This window comes from Odocoileus virginianus, chromosome 4, assembly GCF_023699985.2.
Source record: "Odocoileus virginianus isolate 20LAN1187 ecotype Illinois chromosome 4, Ovbor_1.2, whole genome shotgun sequence".
Taxonomy (NCBI): Eukaryota; Metazoa; Chordata; class Mammalia; order Artiodactyla; family Cervidae; genus Odocoileus; species Odocoileus virginianus.
The window spans coordinates 79,417,794-79,431,983 of record NC_069677.1 but is presented as its reverse complement, the minus strand read 5'-3'; the positions used below and the strand labels follow the sequence as shown (position 1 = coordinate 79,431,983).

The window sequence follows — 14,190 nt, the reverse complement described above, 5'->3', positions numbered from 1 at the left end:
AATGGGAGTGACCTAATTACAAGGCTCCCAGAGACAGAGAATGGTGATCTGGATGTTGAGGAAGAAAGAGTAATCAAGTGCCTGAGACAGTGGGGCCAGCAGAGACCCATCCAAGAGGGACTGCCACGGTCTTAGGTGGGCTGTAATTGGGTTCCCAACACTGGCAGTGCCGCCCCCCACTCACCTCCTTGGAAGAGGGAAGAGGGCAGCTGTGACCTCAGTCTCAGGGGAAGAGGGTCTCATCTTCTCCCTCTCCTCCACCCCGTCCCTTTACACCCTGGACAACAACCCTGCTTCTGAGACCATCCTTGCCTCCTTGGCCTCCACGTGAGCTGGCTCAGCAAGGCTTGACAAGGCTGGTTTCAGGGTGTGATCAGGTGTGATTCTGGCATCCCCATGACGACTACATTCTCAGGCAACCTTAAGTGGGAAGGTCTTTGGTAAAGAAGCCCCAGGCTCAGCAGCTGTTGGTTTGTATCAGTCAGAGCTGCTCTGCGGTTCTCATGCCTGTCCACTGTACCGGCATTCTTGTCCCCAGCCAGAGATCACAATCTGTGTCCTGACTGGCTTACATGGTGTTACTTAAAAAACTTGTGGCTAAAATCAGCAGATCCTATGTAAAAATCCAATGTCTGGCTTCTTTTAAATATTAGGATAGTGGTAACACTGGGTCCATATTCCCACAGGACAGCATTGCGTAGGGTGTGCGTTATACACCTCCAGGCCTACAGAGTCAGCTTTGCCTGTTTGCATGACGGCCGGGCCCTTGTCCGAACCCGAGTATGAGGCCCCAGCCCTAGACTGTCCTCCACAGTCTCCTCCCCAACTACTCAGGTTGTGGGCTGGGAATGTGAACCAGAGCCCTGGGGGCTGCCGGCAGAGACCTCAGAAGTGCCCCCTGCTGAGCGTGGGGCCCACTCCCAAGTTGCAGAGAGGCTCACCTGCAGTCCGATGTCCTGTGGCTGGTTTTCCACAGCCACCCTGGTGATGCCGGGAAGGTCAATGAGGGTCAGATCTGGGACCTCAGGGGAGGTGACCTCCAGATTGATGAGCTCATGGCTGATGCCAACTCCATTCCCAGCTATGATGTTCTGGGCTATGGAGACCAAGAGAGGAGAAACCCTGAGTCCAGATGAAGAACACAACCACGCAAAAACAGTGGAATCTGTGGGCAGATTTATGTGTCTCACCTGTATCTGGGGACAGTCCTAAGGTGAGAAACAAGGAGGCAATTTAAGCACAGCCCTGATGAATTGCCTAATTCTTTAGAGATCAGGAGGTGGGAGAATGATGGCAACCAGGCTACTTTGTAAACGTTTCCTGCTTTAGCTATCACTCCCAGTCACTACTTAAGCTATGATTTTGTAACTCTGTATTGAAGTGAAGCATACGTAGAGGAAAGTACCCTTTGTCTTAAGCCTGTGGCTTGGTGAGTTTCACAGGCAGGACCCACTGGTGTCACAGAAACACACATCAAGAGACAGAACATGGGCAGCCCCTCTGCCCTGCTAAAGCCCCTCTCTCCCTGTGGATCTCTAGCCCTCACATAAAGCAGCGCTTATCTTAAGCTTTACCAGCATCTACTCTTTTGCCCATTTTTGTACTTTATACTTGGTTGAGCCAAGTGAATTTGCTGATAGATAACCACTTTTGACCTACAAGAAGAGCATTTTCCTGTGGTCCCACCTAATTATAAAAGGAATCGTAAACTACGTCTTCTCTTGGTATCATACATGTGTGCCTGTGTTCTAAGTCACTCAGTCATGTCTGACTTTGCGACCCCATGGATTGTACCTTGCAAGGCTCCTCTATCCATGAGATTCTCCAGGCAAGACCACTGGAGTGGGTTGCTATGCCCTCCTCTAGGGGATCTTCCCGACCCAGGGATCAAAGCCGAGTTTCTTGTGGCTTCTGCATTGCAGGTGGATTCTTTACCGCTGAGCCACTTGGGGAAACCCTCTCTTCATCACGCTTCCTCAGCTCAACATTTCGTTTGCGTGATTCCTTTATACTGGTGCGTGTGGCTGAGGGCTGTTCCTTTTCATTGCCATTCTGTGTCTTGATCCAGTCTGTGGGGTGTGGGGGGTTGGGGCTGGGGGGGGGGGTTGGAGGGAGGTGGGTAATCATAGCTGCTTGCTTGCTAAGTCACTCAGTCATGTCTGACTCTTTGTGACTCTATGAACTGGAGCCTGCCTGGCTCCTCTGTCCATGGGATTTTCCAGGCAAGAGTGCTGGAGTGGGTTGCCATGCCCTCCTCCAGGGGATCTTCCCGACCCAGGGATCAAACCTGTGTCTCTTATGTCTCCTGCACTGGCAGGCGGGTTCTTCACCACTAGCGCCTCCTGGGAAGACATTCCAGGAGCAACTGAGCCTGCTTCTCATTTGGTGGTTATGTCAGGCTGATCTCAAGAGTTGGATGTGCTTCTAGGAGTGATGGGTGGGCGGGGTTGGCCCTGGGGGAAACCTCACGGCTTGGGGACAGGGATGCAGCCACAGGCAACCAGACACTTCAGGTTAGAGCAGCGCCTAGCAACACATGCCCCCAGTGCTGACCAAGGTAGGTGGATTAGGGGTGCTGTCTGGGACAGTTCCCAGAGGAGAGGCAGGTAAAACTGGCAGTCACGAAAGGGTAGGGTTATGCAGCAAGGAGGAGGGACATGTGCGAGGCAGAGGGCGGCACGTGGGAAAGCCTGGAAAGAAGAGACGGTGCTCGCTGTGGGGCTGGAGAGGCCGGGTGACTGCTGACGGCCCCAGGGGGAGAAGGAGCCGACCTGCAGATGCCCGCAGGGCCCTACCTTTACGGATCTCCCACTCCACCTCGGAAGGGCTGTGCAGCTGCTGCGTTATGTTGCGGTAGCTGATTCTCCCCGTCCACTCACACTCCCGCTTTGTCAGTTTCAGCACCAGCGGACACCGGGTGATGATTCCTGAGAGAGTTTCACAAACAGCCTCTAAGGTTCCTTTAAAAAGAGCCATTCACAGGTGCCCTTTTCTTTCCTTTTTTGACTGCACCACAAGGCATGTAGAATCTTGGTTCCCTGACCAGGGATCGAACCCCCATCTCTTGAATTGGGAGCATGGAGTTCTAACCACTAGACCACCAGGGAAGACCCACGCTTTGCTCTTATCCTCCCCAGTGTCCCCAGAGACCTTGTCTGAAATCTGTATCCCTCTCTAGGGAGGACTCAGTGCAGCCCCACTAATTACCCCCATTCCTAGAAAGGCCTTGGGCACAGTCCAGGTGGCGGCCAAGGGTCAGGACGGGGGTAGGAGTGGGAGGGAAGCAGTGAGATTTACCTGACCCCATCCAGCCCTCCTAGCCCCTCACACTTGGGCGTGGAGGGAGCCCAAAGCACTGTCCTGTAAGGGGCTCCTGCCTGCCCCACAAGACTGCCACGGCCACACTGGCCTCCAGACTCTTTGCTCTGTTGCTTTTCTCCTGGAAATGCTGAACGCAGGGCAGAGAGGAGGAGCCACTGGTCCCCACTCTGACTCCATCACACATCAGAGTTGGGCGGATGGGGATCTCACAGGAGACCTGGGAGTAAAGGAGCAGCTGCGCATGATTGGGAGGACACACAGGCCGGGGCGCCTGGTCTGGGTGGTTGTTGAGGGCTGTGCAGGGTCCATGAAGCCCCCATACCCTCCTCTGTGCCCAGGAGGCAGCCCTGGCTCCCTGGGTTCCTATTATTTTTGACGGATGGGCAGTGCTGGAAGAAGATGGGTATGAGAGAGGGAATCAGGACAGGGGAAACTACCCACTTTAGGGTTCCCCTTTATAATTATTTTCATTGTCAGAATGTATGACAGCTTTTTAATTCTGTGCTTGCATTCGTGTGTGTTAAGTCACTTCAGCTGTGTCCAGCTCTTTGCGACCCCATGGACTGTAGCTGGCCAGGCTCCTCCGTCCATGGGATTCTCCAGGCCAGAATACTGGAGTGGATAGCCTTTTCCTTCTCTAGGGGGTTTTCCCAACTCAGGGATAGAACCCAGGTCTCCTGCATTGCAGGCAGATTCTTTACCAGCTGAGCCACCAGAGAAGCCCATATGATCATAGTTGTAGTAGTGTTAGTTCCTCAGTTCTGTCCAACTCTTTGAGACCCCATGGACTATAGCCTGCCAGTTTCCTGTCCATGGGATTCTCCAGGCAAGAATACTGGAGTGGGTTGCCATGCTTAATTCTACAAACGTTGTTTTTTTTTTTTTTAAGGGAAACAGGAACTTCTTTGGTAGTCCAGTGGTTAAGACTCTGAACTCCTAATGCAGGGGGTACAGGTTCAATCCCTTGTGGGCATGAAAGCTCACATGCCTTCAGGCATGACCAAAAAAAAACAAAAATTCTTTTTTTAAAATGAAACATTTAAAAACATATCACACCATGATCCTGGCTAATAGCTTCTCAAAGTGTTGAGAAAATTCTTCAAAAAGACTTTGCATGTTACCGGAAACTCACAAATTAACATAGAAATGTTTCTAGAGTCTTAGAGGGCTAGAAAGAAACCAACTGATACAAAGCCCCGCAAGGACTGTTGACGTGAAAGAGGACTCAGAACCTAGGGGTAGCAGGAGCATCCAGGCCCACCCTCCCCACCACCCCTTGCCCACATCACCTGTCCAGGGGGGCTTCCCGTGGCCCCTCCTGAGCCTACTAGTCCTGGGATGCTCTGTGGCTTGTAGGAGGCTGCCCCAGCAGTGCTTACCGCTGCCCCTAGGGAGGGGGACCCCCGACAGAGCCTCCAGCACGGAGCTCTTGCCCGAGCTCTGGTCCCCGATGACGGCGATGGCAGGCAGGGCCAGGTCCTTCTCCACACCCAGGGCTCGCAGGGAGTCAATGAGATCAATGCAGGGCCGCACCTTCTCCTCATACTTTCTGTACAGGTTGTTTTCAGGCTCCTGGAGGAGACAGACAGACTCACAGCCTTGGCCTCTGATGGACTCCCACTGCTTTCTGGAATTTGTGGCTGAATTGATGGATTTGCTCATGTTGGGTTAGAGACAGGAGGGGCAAGAGGTGGACCCGGGTGTGCCAGAGGCAAGGCCCCTGTGCTTGTTCCTGCAGAGGCTTGGCTTCCACTGCTGTGGGCTGGAGGTGGAGGTGCCCGTGTGAGTTGAGAGATGACCCTGTGAGGGCAGGCGCTCTCAGTTGGAGGGAGGGGAGAAGCCCACCCCAGGCCTGCAGGGCTGGGGTTGGGGGTGGCTGACAGTGATGACTGTGGCAGTAACAGCCGGAGGGAAAGCTCCCAGGCAGGAGACCCCAGCACAGAGAACGGAGGCCCCAGATCCATGTCCAGGAAGGTCATTGCTGCCCCAGAGACTGTGTCTGCCCCTGGGGCTTGTTGGAAGTGCCCAGAAGGTTGGGAGTGGGGGAGGGTAGACTGGCAGGTTTTATTCCCCACTTCCCCCGCACCCCTCCACCTTCTGAAAGATGGTAAAGAATCTGCCTGCAATGCAGGAGACCCAGGTTGCATCCCTGGGTCGTGAAGATCCCCTGGGGGAGGAAACGGCAACCCACCCCAGTACTCTTCCTGAAGAATCCCAAGGGCAGAGGAGCCTGGCGGGCTGCGGTCCATGGGGTTGCAAAGAGTCAGACACGACTCCGTGACTAACACCCACACTTCTCTCCCCTCCCTCCCCTTCATGCACCCTTCCTGACCCACCCTCCTCTCACCTTACCTTTGGCCTCTGTTGGCCTCCATCTGCTTCTGGCTGCTGAGGGTCCAAATTCAGCTGCTGGAAGTTGCTGGGAAGGAAGTTTGGGTGGCTCTCTCCCACCTGCCAGTGGAGGGGACTCATTGTCTGCTCCGGTGCTGGAGCTGGCGGCGCTGGTGGCTCCTGATGGAAGTTCATGTCTTCCTTTGGGTGGTGCTGAGTGGAAGTCAGAATGCGCCTCCTTGACCTCAAAGGCCTGTAGGACAGCGACATGACTGTCTGCTTGGAGAGCTGGGGTATGTGATCTCTGGGGCTCAGCGCCTCCGGTCTTCTTGACGAGCTCTGTGAAGACACAAGACGGGAGAGTGGCCCAGAGGTCCCCCAGCAGACCTTCCTGGGGGCTGTATTTCCTCCAGCTCTGCTTTGCCCAACCCCTTACAACCCACCGGCTGCTCACCGACGCAGGGCAGGCCAGCAGCCCAGCTCACGCCTGTCTGCGGAAGGGGCTGATGGCCTCAAACAGGCACAGAACACAAAAGGGGTGTTGGCGGTGCCCCGGGGCCTGGGGACAAGGGGACTCTGTGCTTCCAGGAGAGAGTCTGCAGGTTCTCCTGTCACTTCTGCTGGGCTCCACGTCGTCACCTACAGTTCAAGATGGAGAGGAGGCAGTAAGGTGTGGAAAGATGACAGGGAGGCCGTCCAGCATCCCTTGGTAGGCAATCTCTGCCCCACCGTCACTGTTTCTCACCCAGGCTAGGTCAGGCTGCTGGAGATTCTGGGACAAAGCTTGCTGGGGTCTCTTACTTCTCTGTGGGACCTATAATCAGGTGGTCTTCCCCCTAGAGACAGCTGGCCTCACCCAGCGCTGCTCTGAGATGCTCATTTTGTTTTCACAGCAACCCTGCGTGTCAGCGCCTAATTTGCACTTTTTCAGGTCAAGAAGGTGAAGCGCAATGGTCTAGTTACTGGCCTGAGTCAGGGCCCAGAGGCTGGCCAGGGACTCTGGGTCATGAACACTTTCCTGCTGTGACCGCCCCCCCCACCCGCCACGGGGACCAGAGTGGAGACAGAGAGTTGAATGGCTTTGCTCCCCTCCCAAATGCGAGTCCACCTGGATATGTGGCTGTGACCTTATTGGGAAAAGCCCACTCGCAGTGGAATTGAGGCAGATCTGGGGATGACGGTGGGCCTGAAATGCAAGAAGAGACAGGCGGGGAGGGTTTGAGACACAGGAGCCCCTTGGCTAGAGGGCAACGGAGGCAGAGACTGGAGGGTCACTGCCCCAAGTCAGGGACCCCGGAGGGGATCAGGGGCCCCAGAACCTGGGAGAGGGGCCTGAAAGAGTTTTCCCTCAGAGCCTCTGGGAAGAACTAGTTCTACCGACACCTCGCCCTGGAACTTCTGGCCTGAGAACTGGGAGAGAATAGATATACTATGTGTCTGAGTTGGGGGCATTTGTCATGCCAGCTCCAGGGCACTAACCACTGGGGAGGATTGGAGTCTCGAGGTGGTGCCTACCCTGTCGCTGACCCTTGGGGCATCCGTGTGTGCCCTGTTTCCAGCTGTCCGTCCATCCCCTCCTAACAGTGGCCCCATCCTTGCACACACTATGGCCCTTTCCCTTCTAAGCCCCTGGTCTCATTCTGTCACTACCCTTTCTAAAAACTTGTGGGGTCTTTGTTTTCAGAACAAAGTTCCTAAAGAATTTGGTCCTAACCTACCTTTTCCTATTTGATACCATCTTTGAATGCTGGGCCAATTTTTTTTGCCTTCCCTCAAACTGGACCTGCACATTCATAACCTTGTATGTGCCATTGGCCTAGCTTTAAAAGTGAGGGTGGTTCATTCACTTATTGGTTCATTCACTTTTTCATTCATTCAGCAGATGTGTTTTGAAGACTGATGCAGGCTGAATTGTGTCCCCAAGTTCATATGTCAGGGTCCTAACCTCTAGGACCTTGGTGTGTGTCTACACTGGAGAGATGGCCTTTAAAGAGGTGATTGAGGTAAATGAGGTCACTAATCCAGCCTCACCGGTGTCTTAATGAGAAAAAAACAGGTTAGGACACAGATACACATGGAGGCAAGACCACGTGAGGACACAGGGAGAAGACTGCCGTCTCCATGTCCAGGAGGCCTCGGGAGAAAGTAACCCTGCTAAAAAAAAAAAAAAGGAAAGTAACCCTGCTGACACCTTAGTCTTGGACTTCTGGCCTCCAGACTGTGAGAAAATAAATTTCTGTTGTCTAAGCCATCACCCGGAGGCACTTTGTTACGGCAGCCTGAGCAAAGTAATACGAGGACCTATTACGTGCGAGGTGGTTCCTGCCACGAGGGTTCAGTGGTGAGCAAACCAGATGAAGTCCCTGCCTCTGGTACACACATTCTGTCAGGGAGGACCCCCCCAAACAAGAAAGCTGACCAATGAAGAAGGCTGCAGTAATGCAACCCCAGGTGATGATGGAGTGTCTGGAAGAAAGGGAGTGGGTGACGGATCCTGGGGTCAGTGTCAGAGATGGAGGTAGGGTATGTCTGCGTGTACAGGAAACAGGAAATGAATGAAGAGAGCAGCAATTATTTGAGGTCTTGGGGAGGAGCCTTCCTGGCAGAACAAGTTCAAGTGCAAAGGTCTTGAGGTCAGAATTAGCTCAGGGAACTGGGAGAAGCACCCTTGTCTCCTGGGGGCTCAGAAAGCCCAGTCCAGGGGCGGCTCCCTTCTTTGGGATTGGGGGCTGGCCCCTCTGGTCCTCTCTGCCTTGCATTGACCGGGCTGTGCCCTGGCCTTTCCTGGCATGACTGGGGCTGGACCTGACATTTGGGTTTGGGTTGGAAGGAGGTGAAGTCTTCTACCTGTGCTTTTCTAAGCGGTGAGCTCCACTGACCTGGAGACCCTAAAAAAGGGAGACCCCCCCCCCCCGACAGGCTCGTCCCTGCTCCCGGGGGAGCCCTGCAAAGGATGTCCAGTGGAGGGAGCACCCTTATCTCTGTGCTGAAATACTAAGACAGCACCTCTGTTCCCTCTTGTGGATGAAGGGCAGTAAGACTGCTCAGTTGAGGGTTGGGCAGAAGGCCAATCTTACAGGCAACCCCAGTCTTACAGTCACAGTCAGCTGATTCCAAATGTGTGGGGCTGTGGGGGGATGAAGCAGGCACTTCCTGGCCAGGAATTGCTGGCATGCAGCCCTCAAGTGCCCTGCGGCTGAGGCTAGCTTTAGAGGAAAAGACTCTCAGCCAGCCCCTCCCACTGGTTGGGGACTAAAACTAAATCTGGGTTTTTACAGCTGTTTTGCATCTTCCTGTTCTTCATTTCTCTGAGTCCCTGAGTTTTAGCCCTTTCTCTGTTCCACATCTGAATAGTTTCCCATGGGGCCAGTCTCCCCCACGAAATTCACTGTCTTACAAAATACCTGATCCTTCAGCAAGTGTCTAGAGAAAGTATGATCCCATGAAAAGGCCTCTGCTTTTTCTTTTTCATCCTGCTGGAAGCATCCTCAGATATTTTCCCCCAGTAGTGCCAAGGAGTGCTGGCAATGAGAAGCTGGAAGAGACAGGGATGGACTCTATGCAGAATCTCAGCAGCAACCAGCCCTGCTAATGCTTCCATCTTAGACTTCCAGCCTCCAGGGCTGGGAGAGACTAAATTTTCATTTTTTAAGCTCTCTAGTCTGGGATACTGTGCCATAACAACCCTAGGACACTCACACACCATTGATGTTCAGTCACTCAGTCGTGTCTGACTCTCTGCGACCCCATGGACTGCAGCATGCCAGGCTCCCTCTTTCACAATCTCCTGGAGCTTGCTCACATTCATGTGCATTGAGTCAGTGATGCCATCCAATCATCTCATCCTCTGTCATCCCCTTCTCCTCCTGCCCTCAAACTTTCCCAGCATCAGGGTCTTTTTTCATGAGTCAGCTCTTTGCATTGGGTGGCCAAATTATTGGAACTTCAGCTTCAGTATCAGTCCCTCCAATGAATATTCAGGGTTGATTTCCTTTAAGATTGACTGGTTTAATTGCCTTGCTGTTCAAGGGACTCTCAAGAGTCTTTTCTAGCACCACAGTTCAAAGGCATAGTGGTTTATACCTTATCTGTTCCCCCCAAGGCCTTTCTTTGCTGGGTGGATTTGGCATCATATCTGTCTCTCTCTAAGCAAAATTCTGAAGGCATAATAATCCACCAGTTCATGCTACAATGGGAATCAGCAAATGCTAGAAAGCAGGTGTCCTTGCCCCTCAAGAGAAACAGTGTCAGGAGCCCTCTTGGCCACCACTGCCTCAAGCAAGAGGGATTCTGAAGCTCTGAGACCAGGCTTCGGGGCTTCAATTCTGATTCTGAAAGTGTGTGTCATTCTATATATCATCAAACAGTTGACTAAATTCGGACACTATCTACCGGGAGATGGCTGTGGATACCACAGGACTATTATCAGATGGGGCTCACCCTATCACCCGTCCCCACCTCATCCTGCTGCTAATTACAAATTGGCATTTGTCATCTGTCTCTAGGCTTCCCAGGTGGCACAGTGGCAAAGAATATGCCTGCCAATGCAGGAGATGCAGGAGATTAAGGTTTGATCCCTGGGTCAGGAAGATCTCTGGAGAAAGAAGTGACATCCCACTCCAGTGTTCTTGCCTGGGAAATCCTATGAACAGAGGCACCTGTTGGGCTATAGTCCATGGGGTCACAGTTGGACACAACTGAGCGACCGAGCAGACACACACACACACACACACACACACACACACATACACACACACACACACCTAATTCTACAAGGATTAAATCCTAAGCCACTGCAGCTGCTCCCCTGAAAGTAGTTCAGGATGGAGATCAGGAGCAAGGCCCTCTGTCCTCTGGGAAAAACTGGCAGAACAGGTCAGATAGTTTGATATTTTCTGGAGAAGATTTTATGAGCACAATTCTTGCATCTCCTCCTATCTAGAAAAGCACTAAAATCACTAATGGTGACATCTGCTCCTCGTGACTAGCAGTGAGCTTCTGCCAAAATGTGTGCTTGATTGCACATACGCCCTTCACTAAAATCATATATTACTGACTTCCCCACTAGCTGTTTGTCACAGCTCCTCAGAGCTATCCAAAATGCTGTCTCAGGCTATCATCCTCATTTTGCCCCCAGTAAAACTTAACTCACAACTCTCATGTGCATTTTTTCCCCCAGTCAACACTGCCCACTTCAGATGCAAACCGCTAGAAAGGACACCCCCCCCCCCCTCATCCCACCGCCCCTCTTGCGTTTAAATAATCTGCTAGAGCAGAAGCCTTTCGCTGACTAGATCACAGGTTTATTATAAAAGGATTTCCCAGGTGGCGCTAGTTCTTAACAGAACCTGCCTGCAATGCAGGAGACATAAGAGACGGCGCGAACCCTGGGTGGGGAAGATCCCCTGTAGGAGGGCATGGCAACCCACTCTAGTATTCTTGCCCAGAGAATCTCCATGGACAGAGGAGCCTGGTGAGCTGCCATCCATGGGATCACAAAGATTCGGACACGACTGAGTGAAATAGCATGCACACAGACACAACTCAGGAAAAGTGAAAGCCGCTCAGTCATGTCCTACTCTTCACGACCTCATGGACTATACAGTTCATGGAATTCTCCAGGCCAGAATACTGGAGTGGGTGGCCTTTTCCTTCGTCAGGGGATCTTCTCAACCCAGGGATTGAACCCAGGTCTCCGTCATTGCAGGTGGATTCTTTACCAGCTGAGCCACCAGACAGCTCGGAAAAAGCCAGACAGAAAAGATGCAGAGCGTAGGCGCAGGACGAGGGTGGCGCTTCCACTCTGCGAGTACCACCCTCCCGCATCTCCAGTGCGCTCCAGGAGCCCTCCAAACACTCTCCGGTTTTAAGGCGGCTTCATTCCATAGACCTGAGTGATTCCATCACTGACTAACCGAGACTGAACTCAATCTCCTGCCCTGCTTCCCTTCCGGGAGATGGGGAGTGGCTGGAAGCGCCAGTCCTCGTGTCACGTGATCGCTCACCTAGGCAACCGGCTCCTACCTCATTAACATAACACGGGGACCTGACACCACCTGATTAGCATAACAGAAGCAGATGCTCTCCTCCCTTCTGAGGGTTTTAGGAACACCTGTTAGGATGGAACTGAAAGTGAAAGTGAAGTCGCTCAGCTGTGTTCGACTCTTTGAGACCCCGTGGACTGTAGCCTACCAGGCTCCTCCCTCCATGGGATTCTCCAGGCAAGGTACTGGAGTGGGTTGCCATTTCCTTCTCCAGGGGATCTTCCCGACCCAGGGATCGAACCCGAGGCTCCTGCATTGCAGGCGGATTCTTTACCATCTGAGCCACCTGGGAAGCCCAACACAGACCAAATAATCTCTCCTTTTCCCCTACAATTGTGAATATTATGAAATAGTCACCTGGATGAGTTAATATCTATCCTCATACTTCTTCTTTCTTGTGATGAGGACTTTTAAGATCTGCCCTTTTTGTTGTTATTGTTTAGTCTCTGAGTCCTGTCTGACTATTTTGCAGCCCCATGGACTGTAGCTTCCCAGGCTCCTCTGTCCATGGCACTCTCTGGGCAAGAATACTGGAGTGAGTTGCCATGCCCTTCTCCAGGGGATCTTCCCAACCTGAGGATTGAACCTGCATCCCCTGAGTCTCCTGCATTGGCAGGAGGGTTCTTTACCACTACTACCTTCTGGGAAGCCTTCTACTCTCTTAGCAACTTTCTAAAATGCTACACAGTATTATTAGCTGTGGAGATGCAAGGTACAGCAAGGTGACGATAGTTAATATATTTCTTATTCTAAATCACAGCTTCACAGAGCATGAAACTCTCTCCCCTCCTCAGGATGTACAACTTCCATGGGAGTTCTAGAAGCCACTTCTGAGTGGTCACAGGTCTTTGGCCAGACTCGGGGAGATGGGCACCCCCTGTGCTCCCAGTCCCGCCGCTTCCTTTCTACAGCGTGCATGCAGGGACGGCTAGGGGCCAGCACCAGCGCACAACGCAGGCAGCTTCTTTCTGCCTCCAGCCTTCTGGCACAAGCCACATTTAACAGGAGCCGCTTTTAATAGAAATGCAGATCTGCTGCAGGAAGCAGCATTTAGGTAGCCCTCCCCGCACTGACCCAGCTCTTACCTGTGCACCTGTGGGAGGGAGGCCGGCAAAGTCATCTCTGCCTATTCCTCCCTTTGCTTTTAAAGGATCCCTCCTCCCCTCGTGGTTTCCTTTCCCAGAAGCAAGGGAAATGAAACTAATGACTTGCCACAAAAATGAAACCATTAGCCTGCCACAGAAACGAAACCTGAAGTATCCATCCATTTCCTGGTGCTTCACACAGTGGTCCTCAGACTCCAGCTGCATCAGTCTCCAGGTGGGCTTGTGAACTCACGGGAGGGGGCGGAGCAGGAGGTGAGTAACTGGGCTAACAGGTTCTCCCAGGCTGGGGCCAACCACACTTGGAGAACAGGTCACTTAGCATAGCACTGTCCAGAAGGACTTTCTGACTTTTCTGTGTCCTGCCACTCTCTGCCCATATTAAGCTCTGAACATGCCAGGAAGGGATATCCACAGCCCCTCACGTAGGTGTGTACCCTCACACTTGGGCTGGTTCCCAGGAGTGAGCCTGACTTCCTGGTCCTGTGCGGGTTACTTCACCTGCAAAACTACAGGCACGCACCCCCCGGGGTCCCAAAGCCCTCCCTTCGCTGTGACTGAAGCGTGGGTGAGTTGGGCACTCCCACTACCAGAGTATGGGGGGCCCCAAGGAGCCCTGGGGGTCCAGGGCTGGCACAGGATGGGGGGGATTCTGCCTCCATCTCAGCGTCACACCCATGGGGCTTTCCAAAACAAAACAAAAAATCTTAGAAAATTAAGAAAATGAATCCCGAGCACTTTTTTGCTCATTCACCTGACTTGCGGGCAAAATGTCCTCTAAAGAAGAAATTTGGAGGCTTAAAAGATGGTTTTCAAAGCCTGACATTAAGAGGTCCTGGGGGTAGTTTCCAGGGTCTGCGTCCTGCAGGACCTGATGCCCAGGTCATCCATCCAGAGGCTCCTGGGCAGAGGGAAGACGGAGGGAAGAACTGGACAGCTGACTTGGCAGCGAGTTTTCTGATTCATCAGCTGTGTCAGAGGGTGGATGCCTCTGCAGTTCCAGGAAAGGCACAGGGAAGACACCGCAGAGACCAGACAGAGTGGGACCCCTTCCACGGAGGGAACGAGGGAAGTTCGCTGAGGAGGCGGCTGAGGATCCACCCTCCCCAGCAGCACAGCACCCCTCCTCGGCACACCCCTCAGGAAGGCTCTCCAGGAAGGTTCGGGGCCTCAGCAGCATCAAGGCACTGGACTAGTTCACAAGCTACTGTCTGGGGTTTCGGGCAGGACCTTGGTGATGACCCCTGGCCGGGGTCCCGCATCCCACCCAGCCCACGGACCCTCTGAGGAAGGGTTGGTCCGGGTGCTCATACACCCTCAGCAGAACCGCTCCTTCTGAGTTTGCTTTCTTGTTGTGCAGAGGAGACCATGCAGTGTCTCCCCCCCACTAA

The 14,190-nt window shown here is 53.0% G+C and overlaps 1 protein-coding gene across 1 annotated transcript in view; it reads right to left on the bottom strand.

Annotated features, from left to right (window-relative positions):
- The window catches only part of MX2 (MX dynamin like GTPase 2), a 34,382-nt gene extending 21,415 nt beyond the window's left edge, over window positions 1-12,967 (bottom strand). Inside the window, 5 exon segments of the mRNA XM_070466796.1 lie at window positions 942-1,096; window positions 2,796-2,927; window positions 4,701-4,893; window positions 5,674-5,991; window positions 12,782-12,967. Coding sequence (XP_070322897.1) covers window positions 942-1,096; window positions 2,796-2,927; window positions 4,701-4,893; window positions 5,674-5,991; window positions 12,782-12,964 — 981 coding nt within the window. The 5' untranslated portion in view covers window positions 12,965-12,967.
- Window positions 12,968-14,190: the final 1,223 nt, after the last annotated feature.